Here is a 13,099-nt window from a genome sequence, read left to right on the forward strand (position 1 = left end):
GTGCCGTTCCCCCTCCCGTCCGCCATCTTGCCTGTGAGACCCCCTCCGTTCGCTGTGGGAAGGCTTAACCGGGCCGTAGGGCGTGGTGGGCTGGTGTGGCCGCGGCACGAGGTGTCTCCTCTCGGCTCCGCGTTCGTAGTTCGACTGTTGCTCATGTCCCGGGGAGGAGCCCCCAACTCCCCCTTGAGGGTCTCCGGGGGCTTGGGGTGAGCCTGCCCACCTTGCCATTCGTGCTGCAATTTTTAATGCTGTCATAGAAGCTGACAATCTGGAGCTGTAATGTTCTGTAAGTACTGTCCCTGAGCTTCAGTGGCCACCAGATATTATTATGCTTTCACTTTTTTTTTTTTTTCAGTGATCCTATGAATTCCAAAATGAAACAGAAACTGAATGCGGACAAATCGTCAGGATCTGTGCAGGTATCACAGAACCGTGTGGGTTGGAAGGGTCCTGAAAGACCACCTAGTTCCACCCCCCTACCATGGGCAGGGACACCTTCCACTAGACCAGGTTGCTCAAAGCCTCATCCAGCCTGGCCTTGAACACTTCCAGGGATGGGGCATCCACAGCTTCTCTGGGCAACCTGTTCCAGTGCCTCACCACCCTTTCCAGGAAGAATTTCTTCCTGATATCTTTAACATCTTGAAGCTAGAATATGGGAGCAGATAGTAGTTAGAAAATAGAAGATGAATTATCAAAAGTATCTCAAACACAGAATTTGCTTTATTCAGAGGTTTGTGCTCAATTCTCTGGGAAATGGTCCCGCTGTCTGACACAAGTTTTATATCTGCTGAAGGAATACAAATGGATCTGTTGTAATGTGCTTCTACCTGGCTTGTGTCCTGTTGGCTTGAGTAACCTCCTGGCAGACAGTGCCTTGGGAACACTGTGTCCTACTTGAGCATATGTGCTATTGACTACTCTTCTTTTTTTTTGTTTTATTGCTCACCAAGTCATTTTTAGTTTGATGCTGAGCTTGCTGTCTTTCCACGTGGTATTTTTTCAGGTGCTGGCTACCTGCCTTCGTTCAGTTACTGAATCAGTCTGGCTGCTAAGGGTTGGTAGCATAGGTTCTGTAGGCTGTCCCTTATAGGGGTGAACTTTACTTAGAGTTAAATCTGTCTTGAGCATGTTTTAACTAAAGTATTCATGCAGGCAGTCATGTTTGTAAAGCCACCCTTATGAACCACAGTTGCCTTGGAATTGGTGGAAATGCTTAAAGGATTTATGTTCTCAAGAGATGACTGATTAGAAGTTACTAAAATTTATAGCTATTCTTGTCCTGTTACAGGAGTCTCTTGTTAAATCTTTTGAAGTAGGCACTAACTGAAATTTTAGAGAGCCTCTATTTTATGTAATAGCCCTCTATCACGAGGGTTAGAGTGGCTGTAATGTGAATTTCTGGCACTAATGAAAATTGCCTGTTGGTAAGTCTGGCTTATATGTATACATATAGTAATGCTGTGCCAAAGTGATCCTAGAACTTATATTCCCCAGGGTGGTCTTTTGCATTTTCATGTGCTGAGATGCAATGGGTTAACTTGAGTATTAGTCAATAATTTGTTGGCAGAGTACACTTAATTCTAACCTTCAACAGCAGCAAGCAGTGTCGGACACACGGTGTGATTCTTGTTCCCACAGCCCTTAGTGTTTGCCCTTTAGTTCAGCAGCAGGGTAATTGGCAGCAGAAACTACCGTGGGAAAGGCAAACTCCTGTCATCTGAAGTACAGTGGGAATTGGTAATTTTCTCACGCCGGTGTGGCATTGTGCGCTGGCTGTTCTTGCTTGGTTGTCTGCCATTGTTTGCTGTCCCATGGTGGCAGTGTAACCAACCCAATCAGAAAGCTTTAGGGCAGGAAATGGGTTTTTATGCATGATGGCAAAGACGATAAACATACTGTTTATACAAAACAATAGCCTCTCTGGATCGAAGCAAGGAAGCTTTAGATCCATTTTTAATGGATAATTGAAGCAACACATCTATCTAAATGAACACCATTTGAGGGTGTGTTCACAGGTAACAAAAACTGACACTGCCTGCAGTGATGTGTGGGACTTTACCTTGAAAACTTGCATTGCAGTTACTTTTGTCTCTCCCCTGGAGTGTAATGCTGCTGTTGTCAAAGACAACTTCATGAGCTTCAGCTAAAGTTTACATGTGTTGCTGTGCTGTAACTGAGAAGCAGGGACAGGATATAGCTGTAGTGGAGATGGACCACATCACATAAAAACAGCTAGGCCCCTTCTTTGCACAAGCCTGGGTTATGTTACATCTGTTAGATATCTATGTTTATTTATGCTAAACCTAAAGTATCATCTCTTGTCTTGACAAGATGGACCGTGGGTTACCTTATTAACAGAGGCATGACAAATTCCTAAGTGTCAGCTTATGTAGGGAAGAGTGGCAACTCTCTGAAGCTGTATTTGTCTCTTTAGAAGTACCTCACAGACACAGCGTGCGGTGCTGCCCCAAGACGGACTCTTAAAATGATTCAGCCTTCAGCAACAGGCTGCCTGGTTGGCAGACGTAATGAGGTAGGAATTACAAGATAACCTGTAGATGTGGAATTACTTCAACTCCTAGTGAAATGATCTTGAGCTTTTAACTGAAAACTAATATTTGGGGGGAAAAAAACCCCATAATCCACCAACTAGTGTGGCACAACATAAGCTTACTATTAGTTTAGTACAGTATTTAAACTAGCAGTTTTCTGCGTAGTTCAGGAAAATGTTTGAGATTTTTTTTCTTTTGTTAAACCTGTGGGTACCAAGGAAGAGTTCTAGGGTACAGGCATATGATGGGAAGAAAGTGAGGCTTACGAAGGCTTATTTGCAGTCATGGCTGAGCAGGCTGACAAGTCTGTGTTTAAAATGAAAAACCCAAAAGCTGAAATGTTGCTCTGAAGTGAAACCTGCCTGTATTTTATGCAGAAGAAACCTTCAGTCAAGAGGAAAGTCTGGAATAACAAGCTTGCCTCAAAGGCTTGTAAAGCTGAGGCATTGGTGGACAAAGAGCAAGAAAATGAGAATACAAGTGATGTCATTCAAGCTGTAGATCTCATGGTAAAAGGTATGTGGTAATTCCTGAAATGTTTTCTTGCACATAAAAAGTTGTGCTGCTGTTGCACTATAAATTGAAACGCAGTTCCTTTGTCAGGTAAGGGCTTTGTGTTTTCATGTGATGCTGAGCAGGAATTGATGATACCTATCCTCTGTAGTATAGCAAATCCAGTGTAGATGTCTAATGTTTAAGAATGTTTGTGGTAACCAGCAGCTGAGAACCACTGTGTGCAGCAGTGTTAAGAAGTCCTGTAGTAGCTAGTTTAGCTGGACTGCGAGCTTTCAAGTGACGAATAACTGAGTTGAAATGAAAACCTGTGTTGGCAGTGTGCTGTGTGTGCAATTTCTCAGAGCCATTAAGCCTGGTATGGACAGTGACTTGGGAATATGGCTTCCATCTTCAGGAAAGTATGTGTAAAGACTGACATTTCCAAATCTGACCATCTTGCAGAGCTTGCTGCTGTGCTTGAGGCAGCTTCTTGAAGACTCTACCTGTATAGCCACTAATAAGAGTGTAGGACCTCTGTTTCCTGAAAGCTTGTGTCTCTAGCTGTAAACTTGGAATTAAATTTCTGGGAAAACACTACATGGAGTGCATGCTTATCACAGTGTTTAGAACACTGCATGCAAGTTTGATATCTCGATAATTCAGTCTCAGCACAGACTTACTGTAGCTTCTTACTTCAGGAAGTCCTTCACAGCAGTATTGGAAGGAAGTGGCTGAAGAAAGGAGGAAGGCTCTGTATGAAGTGCTTCAAGAAAACGAAAAGGTAGCTAGTGATAAGAAAAGTACCTTCTTTTACCACTGGCTGTTGGTTTCCTCTTCTAATGCTTTGTTATTTGAACTCAGTTGCACAAAGAAATTGAACAGAAAGATGGTGAAATTGCCCGCCTAAAAGAAGAAAATGAAGAGCTCATGTCCTTTGCTGAACACGTGCATTATATGACCAGCGTGATTGAGGTACTTAAAGGGATTTTCAGTTCATGTTGTAGAATGAAAACGTGAGAAACCAGCAAAGATATCATTAATCATGACTGGTTTTGTGTGCTCACACAACTCTTCATTTTAAATGACTGTCTGACCTGTTTCCTGCAGGATGGCTCTAATCCAGAGGTGTAAAGCCCCTTTGAGGGGATGAGTGTTTCCACCACAGACCTGGCAAGAGTAATGAGAAGAAAGTACTTAGAGCTGTTTTTTCTGAAGGGGAGATTCAACCTATTGCATTACCAGAACAGTCTTTGCATGTTAGAGATGGTGACAAGGGAAGGGGAGGGGGTTCACTTTCACTTCTCTGAGATGACTTAAATTCAGATGCTTAGTAGGTTATTTGAGGCTGCTGGCTAAATGGAGTGTTTGTACTTACTTTGAGGAAGTGTCCTGGGCTGGTTTTAGTCAGAACAGAGTTAATTTCCTTCACAGTAGCTGGTATGAGGCTATGTTTGGGATTTGCCCTGAGAAGAGTACTGATAACACTGGTGTTTGTAGCTCGTGCTGGGGAGTGCATGCACTGATTCAAGGGCACTCTCAGCTTCTGATACTGCACCTGTGTTCCCAACTGTCTTGCTACAAGCAGGGACGCATACACACACAGTTCAGACAGCTAACCCAGACTGACCAAAGGAGTGTTCCATTCCACTGAAAGTCATGCTCAGTATGTGGGCTTGGGGGGTCAGTTGGCTCATTTTGCTGGTTTGTTAAGTAGCTGGTGGGTCAGTTGGCTTTCTTGCTGGTGCAATTGCTTTGGGGCTGGCTGGCTCGGACTAATGCTGTGTGTCAGTTGGTGGGTTTTGAGCAATTGTATAATTTGTTTTATTTTCAATTACTTTCATTACATACCATTATTGGTATTATTAGTATCACTATAATACTCATTCAGTAATTAAATAGTTCTTATCTCAATCCATGAACTTCCTTGCCTTCTCGTCCACTAGAGGTGTGGGGGTAGGTGAGTGAGCAGCTGTGTGGTACTTAGTTGCTAGCTGGGGTTAAACCGCAACAGTCCTCTGAGGAGCTAAGCTCAGCAGGGACACACAAAGTGGAGCAGTAAGAGGAGAGGTGACCACTTATGCTAAAGCATAGGAGCACTAAAGTAAAGGTTTTGCTTAGGAATTGCTAGTTACGTGGCCTGAAAGGGGGCTAATGTAGGGTTCATAATCTTGCAATTTTCAAAATGGCTTCCTTTTGAGATAATTCCTTGGGGACAGGTAGTTGTATCACTGATTCTGTGAAAGCAGGAGTAGATTGTAACAGTCACTGAAGCTGTGATTCATGGAATCACAGAATGGTTTGGGTTGGAAGGGACCTTAAAGATCATCTAGTTCCAATCCCCCTGCCATGGGCAGGGGAACCTTCCACTAGACCAGGTTGCTCAAAGCCTCATCCAGCCTGGCCTTGAACACTTCCAGGGATGGGGCATCCCAGTGCCTCACCACCCTCTCAGAAGAATTTCTTCCTGATATCTAATCTAAACCTCCCCACTTGCAATTTAAACCCGTTACCCCTTGTCCTGTCACTACAGGCCCTTGTAAAGAGTCCCCTCCCAGCTTCCTTGTAGGCCCCCTTTACATACAGCCATGGAACCTTGATACTGAAACCAGCGTCTTGGTGGTTTTTGTAGGGGCTGAGCTCTCAACTGGGATATGAAACTGGGTGTCTGGCAAATATTTTGATTTTTCTGATTAGACTGAGGAGATGGAAAACAAAATGGAAGATTGTTGCAAGCAACTTGATAAATCAAGAACTCTGTCAAAGATTTTCAGTTGGTCTTAGGGCAGTCTTGAAAGGTTCCCCTAACTTGAATTTTATGTTTGGTGTTGCTGCTTGTTAGTGATAAACCCACAGGCAGAAATTAAATACGCCTTAAGTAATTAAACAGTCTAATGTTTGAAAATTCTCTGCACTTCCTCAACAGTTAAGTTTCCTTATTAGTTGTGAGCTGCTCACTTCTGAGGCTTTAATGAGCCTTAAGTGATGCATCAAACAGCCAGAAGCCTCAAAAGCACAGCCTCTTGCAGGCCTGTTTTTCTTCCTTGCATCAGGTCAGGTGAGGAACTTGTAGTTAGATCAAGTTCTAGAAACTGCTGGGTCTTCTAGTTCATCCAGACAATGTAGCTTCATTATCTCTGATTAAAAAATTATGAACTTCATCTGTTGTATAGTAACTCTTCTAAAATGAAACTTGTATAGCAATATTTAACTTGGGAAGCTGTTTCCCATGTTTTGTTGCCTTCAACGCCTGTCCTGTTGAAGAGCCAAAGGAAGACTCAGCAGTCAGCAGACCAGATGTGGAGGGTTAGAGGTAGCAATTTGAATTGAAATTGAGTGTCTTAAGACTTTTTGACTGAGGAATGTTTTAATTGTAACAGCAACCTCCAAATGAAGATAATTAGTTTGCTTCATTGAATATGCAGGCTATTAAGTAGAAAAAGTACAAAGTTCACACTAAGTTCACACTATCTTTTTTTTTTCTAGAGGCTAACTGGGCAAGCACCTGACAGTCTTGAGACATGGAGCAGTCTGGCTGGAGGGGAATCCAAACAAGAAGATGAAGAGCTTAATTGTGGAGATGATGCAGACAGCGCTTCAGAGAAAGGGCCATCACAACTATCATGTGGCTTAAGGGAGAGTATATCAGATCTTGCTTTGAAGGAAGCAGATCACTTGCAACAGGAGTGAGAGCCTTAAATAGGCTTAGTTGTGTGGCTTTTAATTGCAGACTTCCTCCAAAACTTCTCAGGTATAGAAACTTTGTGTGGAAGCATTACAGATATTGGGGTTTTTTTTTAACTGGAATTGTGTAGCAGTGGGAGTATCTGGGTCTTGCAGAGAACTTGCTACAGGCTGCACTTAGTTGCTTGTGTGAACTGCAAATACTGTGTATTTCAAACTGTGGTGTAAATATCTTACCAGTTGGTCTGACATGCTGCAGGAAAATTGATAAATAAATCTTTGCCTTACCAAAACAGCCTCTTACTTGAGTGGGGGATGGCTGGTTCTAGACTTTGTAAGTAAATTCTGACTACTGTAGGGGGAGCTTCCAAGTCTTTTGTGGAGTGCCTGGGCAGTTTTAAACTCCTCAGCTTTGCAGAATTCTGGAGAACAGAGTGGTTTTCCTGGATAGGGAAAGCAAAATAAAACTTGTGTGCTGTTGGTGAGGCTTCAGAACGTCTCAAGAATGGGTAATAAAGTTGAGATCTAAAATATAGTGAATTTATGCTTTTCAGGGGGTTTTAAATAATTGCCTTTTGTCTTTTAAGGGAGCTTTTTCCATGATTTAGAGAGGAGTGCTACAGTAGGAAGTGTTAAGACAGTCTCTTCTAGAAATACATTTATTGGCTTAGAAAGAAAATGTGAGGTTTTCTTGCTCCTAATAGCAGCTGGACTGAAAATTAGATGGAGACAAAGGAGCCTTCACCTCAGGACTGCAGTTTGAAAACAGACATTGAATCTCCTTTCAGAGTGATTATAGACATCCCTGTGGGGGAAGAACTGCGTGTGGTTGAATGTGAGTTTTCCAGTCCTGAGTGAACTCAGCAGCTGTTCTGGAAGTGACAAGGCTTTAAAGGGTGGCGGCCATTGGGATGTCTTGTGAACAGCTTAGTTGGGTAGCTTTTGGAAGCAGAGATAGTCGAGGGACTCTGGTTTATGGAGCTACTGGACCTTGCCAAAATGGGTGCTTCGGGCTGTGTGAACGCACCCGTGGAGCCATCAGATTGGCACCTTTGGATTCCTTCTGTGTCTTACTCCCTGTGGGAGTCAGGAAGTTAATAGATGCTTCACACCTGAAATTGAAATTGTATCAAGTTGCGACATTCCCTGAATGTCAGAGCGATTGTAGGAAGTCAGGTTCTTTCTGGCTTCCATTTCGCCTTGAATCTGCTAATTACAAGGTGAGGCATCATATTTTCCTGGGAACTTTGTTAGCAGAAGATTTTTACCTTCTAATCTGTGCTTTAGAGGGTGCTTTATGCATAATCCTTTCCATCCTGGTGCAGAAGCAGTGACAGAGGCGTGACCTTTAATTTGTACTGATCTTGTGTTTAAGAAAAAAACCAACTAGATGCTGGATGACTGCTTTGTAGAGTAACCTTGGTTTTGTCTTCAAAAGAAACAGACAATACTGCCAGGTGACATAAACCCCTCCTGTATCAGATTCCAAGCAGTTTTCATGTCAAAGTAGTTCCTCACCAACAGTGAGTGAGGAAACACATGGAACTTAACTTGTAACAGTCTTTATGCAGTGCAATTCAGTTACTCATAGTGAAATCATTGTTCAGAGGTGGCTTTTTTAAGCATCAGGAATATTTTGCGTTTGCAGAGACAGTAGAAGGGAAGAAGGTGCCGTTGCACAATTAACTGACTAATCCAGGAGCATTTTGCCTCCTGCTCTGTGAACTGCTGCAGTACAGGTGCTGCTGTTGCAACAAAGAACAGCCAGGCAGTAACCAGTACAGAATTTGCCTCTTATCTGAATCTAGCTCTTCCTTATTTTCATCAAGATGGTCAAGAATGCTTATTAGATTTAAATCTTGTGCTTTTTGTTGATTTTCTTTTAAATAGCAGTGACAAGACAGCCCCTTGAGTAGCTGGATTCTTACTTCTGTTGAAATGGATAAGGTAAATCACTCGAGTTGTTCATGTAGGCTGGTGCCTTGTATTGCAGTGCTTGCCCCCCTGTAACAGAAGAACTTTTTACATCAGAAACACATGGGCCACTTAGCAATATGTACACTTGCACCACAAGCCTTCAAACCAAGGCTAGTATGGTTTTAGTAACTTTAATTCATTAGTGGAGAGAATACCTTGCTGTATAAACTCTTGGTGGTGGGGGTGGGGAAACATGCTGCAGGAGAAGATGGGGTATGAGAGCTGAATTGTGCTAGAGCATGCATGTGGGTTGGGATTTATTCCTGTTTCTGTCAGGGATGCATTGAGCCTTGATCAGATAATCTGCCTATGCCTGTTACATCAGAAATGTTAATGTATGGAAGTGTTGTCAGAAGTTCTGTGAATGCTGCATTAGTTGCTGTTTTATAAAGGTTTTAAAGGGGTCAAGTTTCACTTATTGTCCTGAATATTCCCGAGTTAACAACATGCATGCAGTAGAACTGTAAGTACAGGAACTCTGTATGTGTGAAAGGCTTGTCAGATGTGTAGAAATGAGAGGGAGTGCTGTAATTAGTTCTCTTACAACCATCTGACCTTTTATTTTTTTATGAAGTATATAGGGAAATTCTCCTTCACCACTAAAACTAGCAATGTAACAGCTGAAAATCAACACCACTGAAGACAAGTTTCATATCCAGCTCAATTGGAGAACACTGTCTAGCAGAATAACATAATCAGTTTTGGAACCAAACTGCAGAATGTGATTCTTTCCAAGAAGGCACACAGGCCTTTGCACCAGCATGACCAGCATGCTGACTCCCTCTCACTGCAGAGGCTATGGCTCCAACCTCATCTTTCACCCAAGTATCCTAAGGCTGCTGCATCCTACTGCTTCTCCCATAAAATGTGCATGTCCTAGCAGGATGGAATTTCAGATATGTGAGACTAAAGGGAGATGGGCTGTTCGTGTGTGTTGGCTCAAGGAGGGAGCAGCTGTGCAGGGACTAGCTGGGACAAGCATGCTGCAGGGCAGGTGTATGGTTTGTGTGAGGAAGAACTTTTAACTGGCTTAGCAAAAATAACAAGTTTGGTGTAAACACCCATTGTATTTAAGACAATGCGTGGAGAAGTGAATTGGACCATAATAACCCCTTGGCTGGGCGACTGAAACTTGCTGGGTGCTTGGCATTGTGTTGCTTACCATGAGGGCCTACAGCATTGTCATGTGTTGCAGCCTGTGCATAAGCAACGAGGTTAGTTACTGACTTCTTGTTTTTGCAAGGAAGCCCACTGCATGTTCATTTACTCAAGGTCTGTGTGAGCTTGTTTTCAGAACCTGACTTGAGATTTTTCTGAGCGGGAGGCTTGCAAATTTGCCCAGGCTGTGTGTTTTCCAGTGCTCTGTTGTTCCTGAGACTGAATTGCATTGTTACTGTTAACAATACACAATAAACACTTTCTGCTGAAGAAAACATTGATTTCGCTTTCTGTTTGTCTAATAACATGGAGTAGCTCTGCGGGTGAGCACGGTGTTCTGAGAAACTTGAGTTTACTGCTGCTTTGTTGATCTGCCAGTGACTGCCTGCGAGGAGATGACATTGGCTGTGTTCTGGGCCGAACCTTTGGGAATGGCTGTACCTTCATGCTACCCTCAAGGGGCACTGCAGTTGTAGGAAGGGTGGTGCTGCTAGTGACTGCTGGCTCCTTTGCTAATTGGTAAGCATCCACCTTGTAGCGTTCCCTGCGATGCCTCTGGTTTCTCCTGTTCCACAAAGGAGAGCTCTTGCATTAACATGGTAGGAAAGGGCAGCATTGTCAGCTCAGTGAGCATGAAAAACCTGTAAGCTATGAGACTCCTATGTGGTTTGTTCCTTTTTATTTGCCTTCTGGTTTTGGAAGCTTTAAGGTTTGTTCACTTCAAATGTTTGTTACCCTGGGGGCAGAAACTTAGGGGATTTTGTTCGGTGGTACTCTACAATTCGGTGTGATTCCCTTTTATATGTTGTCATATGGGTTTAAATTGAAAGTGGGGAGGTTTAGATTAGATATCAGGAAGAAATTCTTCACAGAGAGGGTGGTGAGGCACTGGAACAGGTTGCCCAGAGAAGCTGTGGCTGCCCCATCCCTGGAAGTGTTCAAGGCCAGGCTGGATGAGGCTTGGAGCAACCTGGTCTAGTGGAAGGTGTCCCTGCCCATGGCAGGGGGGGTGGAACTAGGGGGTCTTTAAGGTCCCTTCCAACCCAAACCATTCTATGATTCTATGAATCGTGTCAGGACATGATTCTTTCTTTTTGAAGACAGCATTCATGCTTGCCGTGGAATTTAGCCTCTCGACTTCTGTATGCCAGGTTAGAGCTTGTCAGTCTCAGCTACCACTATAGAAACTAGATCTGGTCTAACGGGGGGGTGGAACTAGGGGGTCTTTAAGGTCCCTTCCAACCCAAACCATTCTATGATTCTATGAATCGTGTCAGGACATGATTCTTTCTTTTTGAAGACAGCATTCATGCTTGCCGTGGAATTTAGCCTCTCGACTTCTGTATGCCAGGTTAGAGCTTGTCAGTCTCAGCTACCACTATAGAAACTAGATCTGGTCTAACAATTCATCCTCATTGTTTATGTGAGAGCAGGATTTGCTCCTGTCTGCTTTGTATGCGCTGTAGGCATGGGTTTTAATGGTTACAGTGGCGTGGCATATCAGCTTTAGGTTAACAAACCTCTCAGAGGGTCGATTTGTACTACAATGAGATGCAAGCGGGTATATGCAGCTGTGAGCTCCTGTGACATGGTACCAGTATATGTGAGCAGCCCGATGCTCTCTGCTCGATAGGCAGTTCTGTGATCCCCAGGCCTGTGCCATAAGCCTCAGTGTTTGTAAGGGGAAAAGGAGCGTGTCTGTCCCAGACCAGTCTGTCTTCATGGAAGGGAAGAAGTGATCAGCAGAAGTTGGCTGACAGTCCTGTAGCCCCTTCAGCATATTTTCTGCTTGTGGAGCCTTTCTTGGCAAGTATCCTGAATGATGCACAAAGCTGGTTTGCTCTGAACTTAAACTAGGAGTAGCTAGAAATGTAGGGTACTACTGCTTGCTTGAACACTCAGGTGACAGTTCAGAATGTAGCACTTACAGCCTGATGCCATCACAGCTTCTGCTTTAACCAAATCACGTTCCATGCTGTAACATGCAAAATACAAACAAGCTTGACAAAGTATGTGTTACAGGTAGGAGCTTGTGACATATGTGGGAATATAAGAATCAAGAATGGTCTGGGTTGGAAGGGACCTTAAAGCCCATCTAGTTCCAGCCCCCCTGCCATGGGCAGGGACCCCTTCCACTAGACCAGGTTGCTCAAAGCCTCGTCCAGCCTGGCCTTGAACACTCCCAGGGATGGGGCATCCACAGCTTCTCTGGGCAACCTGTTCCAGTGCTTCACCACCCTCTCCGGGAAGAACTTCTTCCTGATATCTAATCTAAACCTCCCCACTTCCAATTTAAACCCATTACCCCTTGTCCTGTCACTACAGGCCCTTGTAAAAAGTCCCCCCCAGCTTCCTTGTAGCCCCTTCAGGTACTGGAAGGCTGCAATAAGGTCTCCCCGGAGCCTTCTCTTCTCCAGGCTGAACAAGCCCAACTCTCTCAGCCTTAATATCCTCAGAATATTCTCATCTTTTTCAATAGTGTATGCCTCTTGCTGATGCCCTGGCATGGGAGCAAGGGCCTGCACATGGCATTGAAGCAACTGAGAGAAGGAACACTGGGAGGGCACAGTCCTACCCTTGCTTCTAAACCAGCATTTTAGTTTAAAACTGGCCTTTTAAAAAATGTGGTTTGCCTCACAAAGGTAGAAGAACTAAGAGCAGTCAGTTTCACCTTTTTTCTATTCTTCCTACTTTTTCTGGTTTGTCTGTTTATTTTCAGTTACTAAAACAATCTTGTCGGCTCCCTCCCTTTGGCAGCAGAAAGATGAAAGCAGGAGAGCTGTGCATATGAAAACATGAGCTAGTGTTGCACACTGTTTCTCCCACCGGACAAGAAGCCGAAGTGTTCTCTCTGCCCTCGGGCAGTAGTCCTCGCCTCCTGTATGGTTCTCTTGCTGTAATTAAGATGTTTTTGTAAGATCTTAAAGTTCTGAGTCTTAACAAAGTTGATATGGTATGAAACATGTTATTCCTATGCTGTAAGAAATCTAGTTGATGACTTCATACAACTTAGCTAAACTTCTTGATTTTTGTGAAGTCTTTCCCTGGTGGCCAGGCTTGAAAAGACAAATATTCCCTGCAAGCCCTTTCCTTTAACATGATTAAACAACTCCCTAGTGGTTTACCCTAAATCAGGCTGCAGGCAGAGCCTCCTCTGGTACTGAGAGCTGACCTCCATCATGTCAGTAGGTTATATGAGCCCTCACAGTGGAGAGGCTGCTGATGGAAAGAGT

At 43.7% G+C, this 13,099-nt stretch overlaps 1 protein-coding gene across 1 annotated transcript; it reads left to right on the plus strand.

Moving 5' to 3' along the window:
• Positions 1-362: 362 nt before the first annotated feature.
• LOC104515599 (geminin-like) lies at positions 363-6,737 on the plus strand. The gene is made up of 6 exons (XM_010159634.1): positions 363-419; positions 2,438-2,536; positions 2,933-3,071; positions 3,749-3,831; positions 3,912-4,022; positions 6,534-6,737. The coding sequence occupies exons 1-6, from the start codon at positions 363-365 to the stop codon at positions 6,735-6,737; spliced, it is 693 nt and encodes a 230-aa protein (XP_010157936.1).
• Positions 6,738-13,099: the final 6,362 nt, after the last annotated feature.

Source organism: Eurypyga helias, unplaced genomic scaffold (genome assembly GCF_000690775.1).
Source record: "Eurypyga helias isolate BGI_N326 unplaced genomic scaffold, ASM69077v1 scaffold2579, whole genome shotgun sequence".
NCBI lineage: Eukaryota > Metazoa > Chordata > Aves > Eurypygiformes > Eurypygidae > Eurypyga > Eurypyga helias.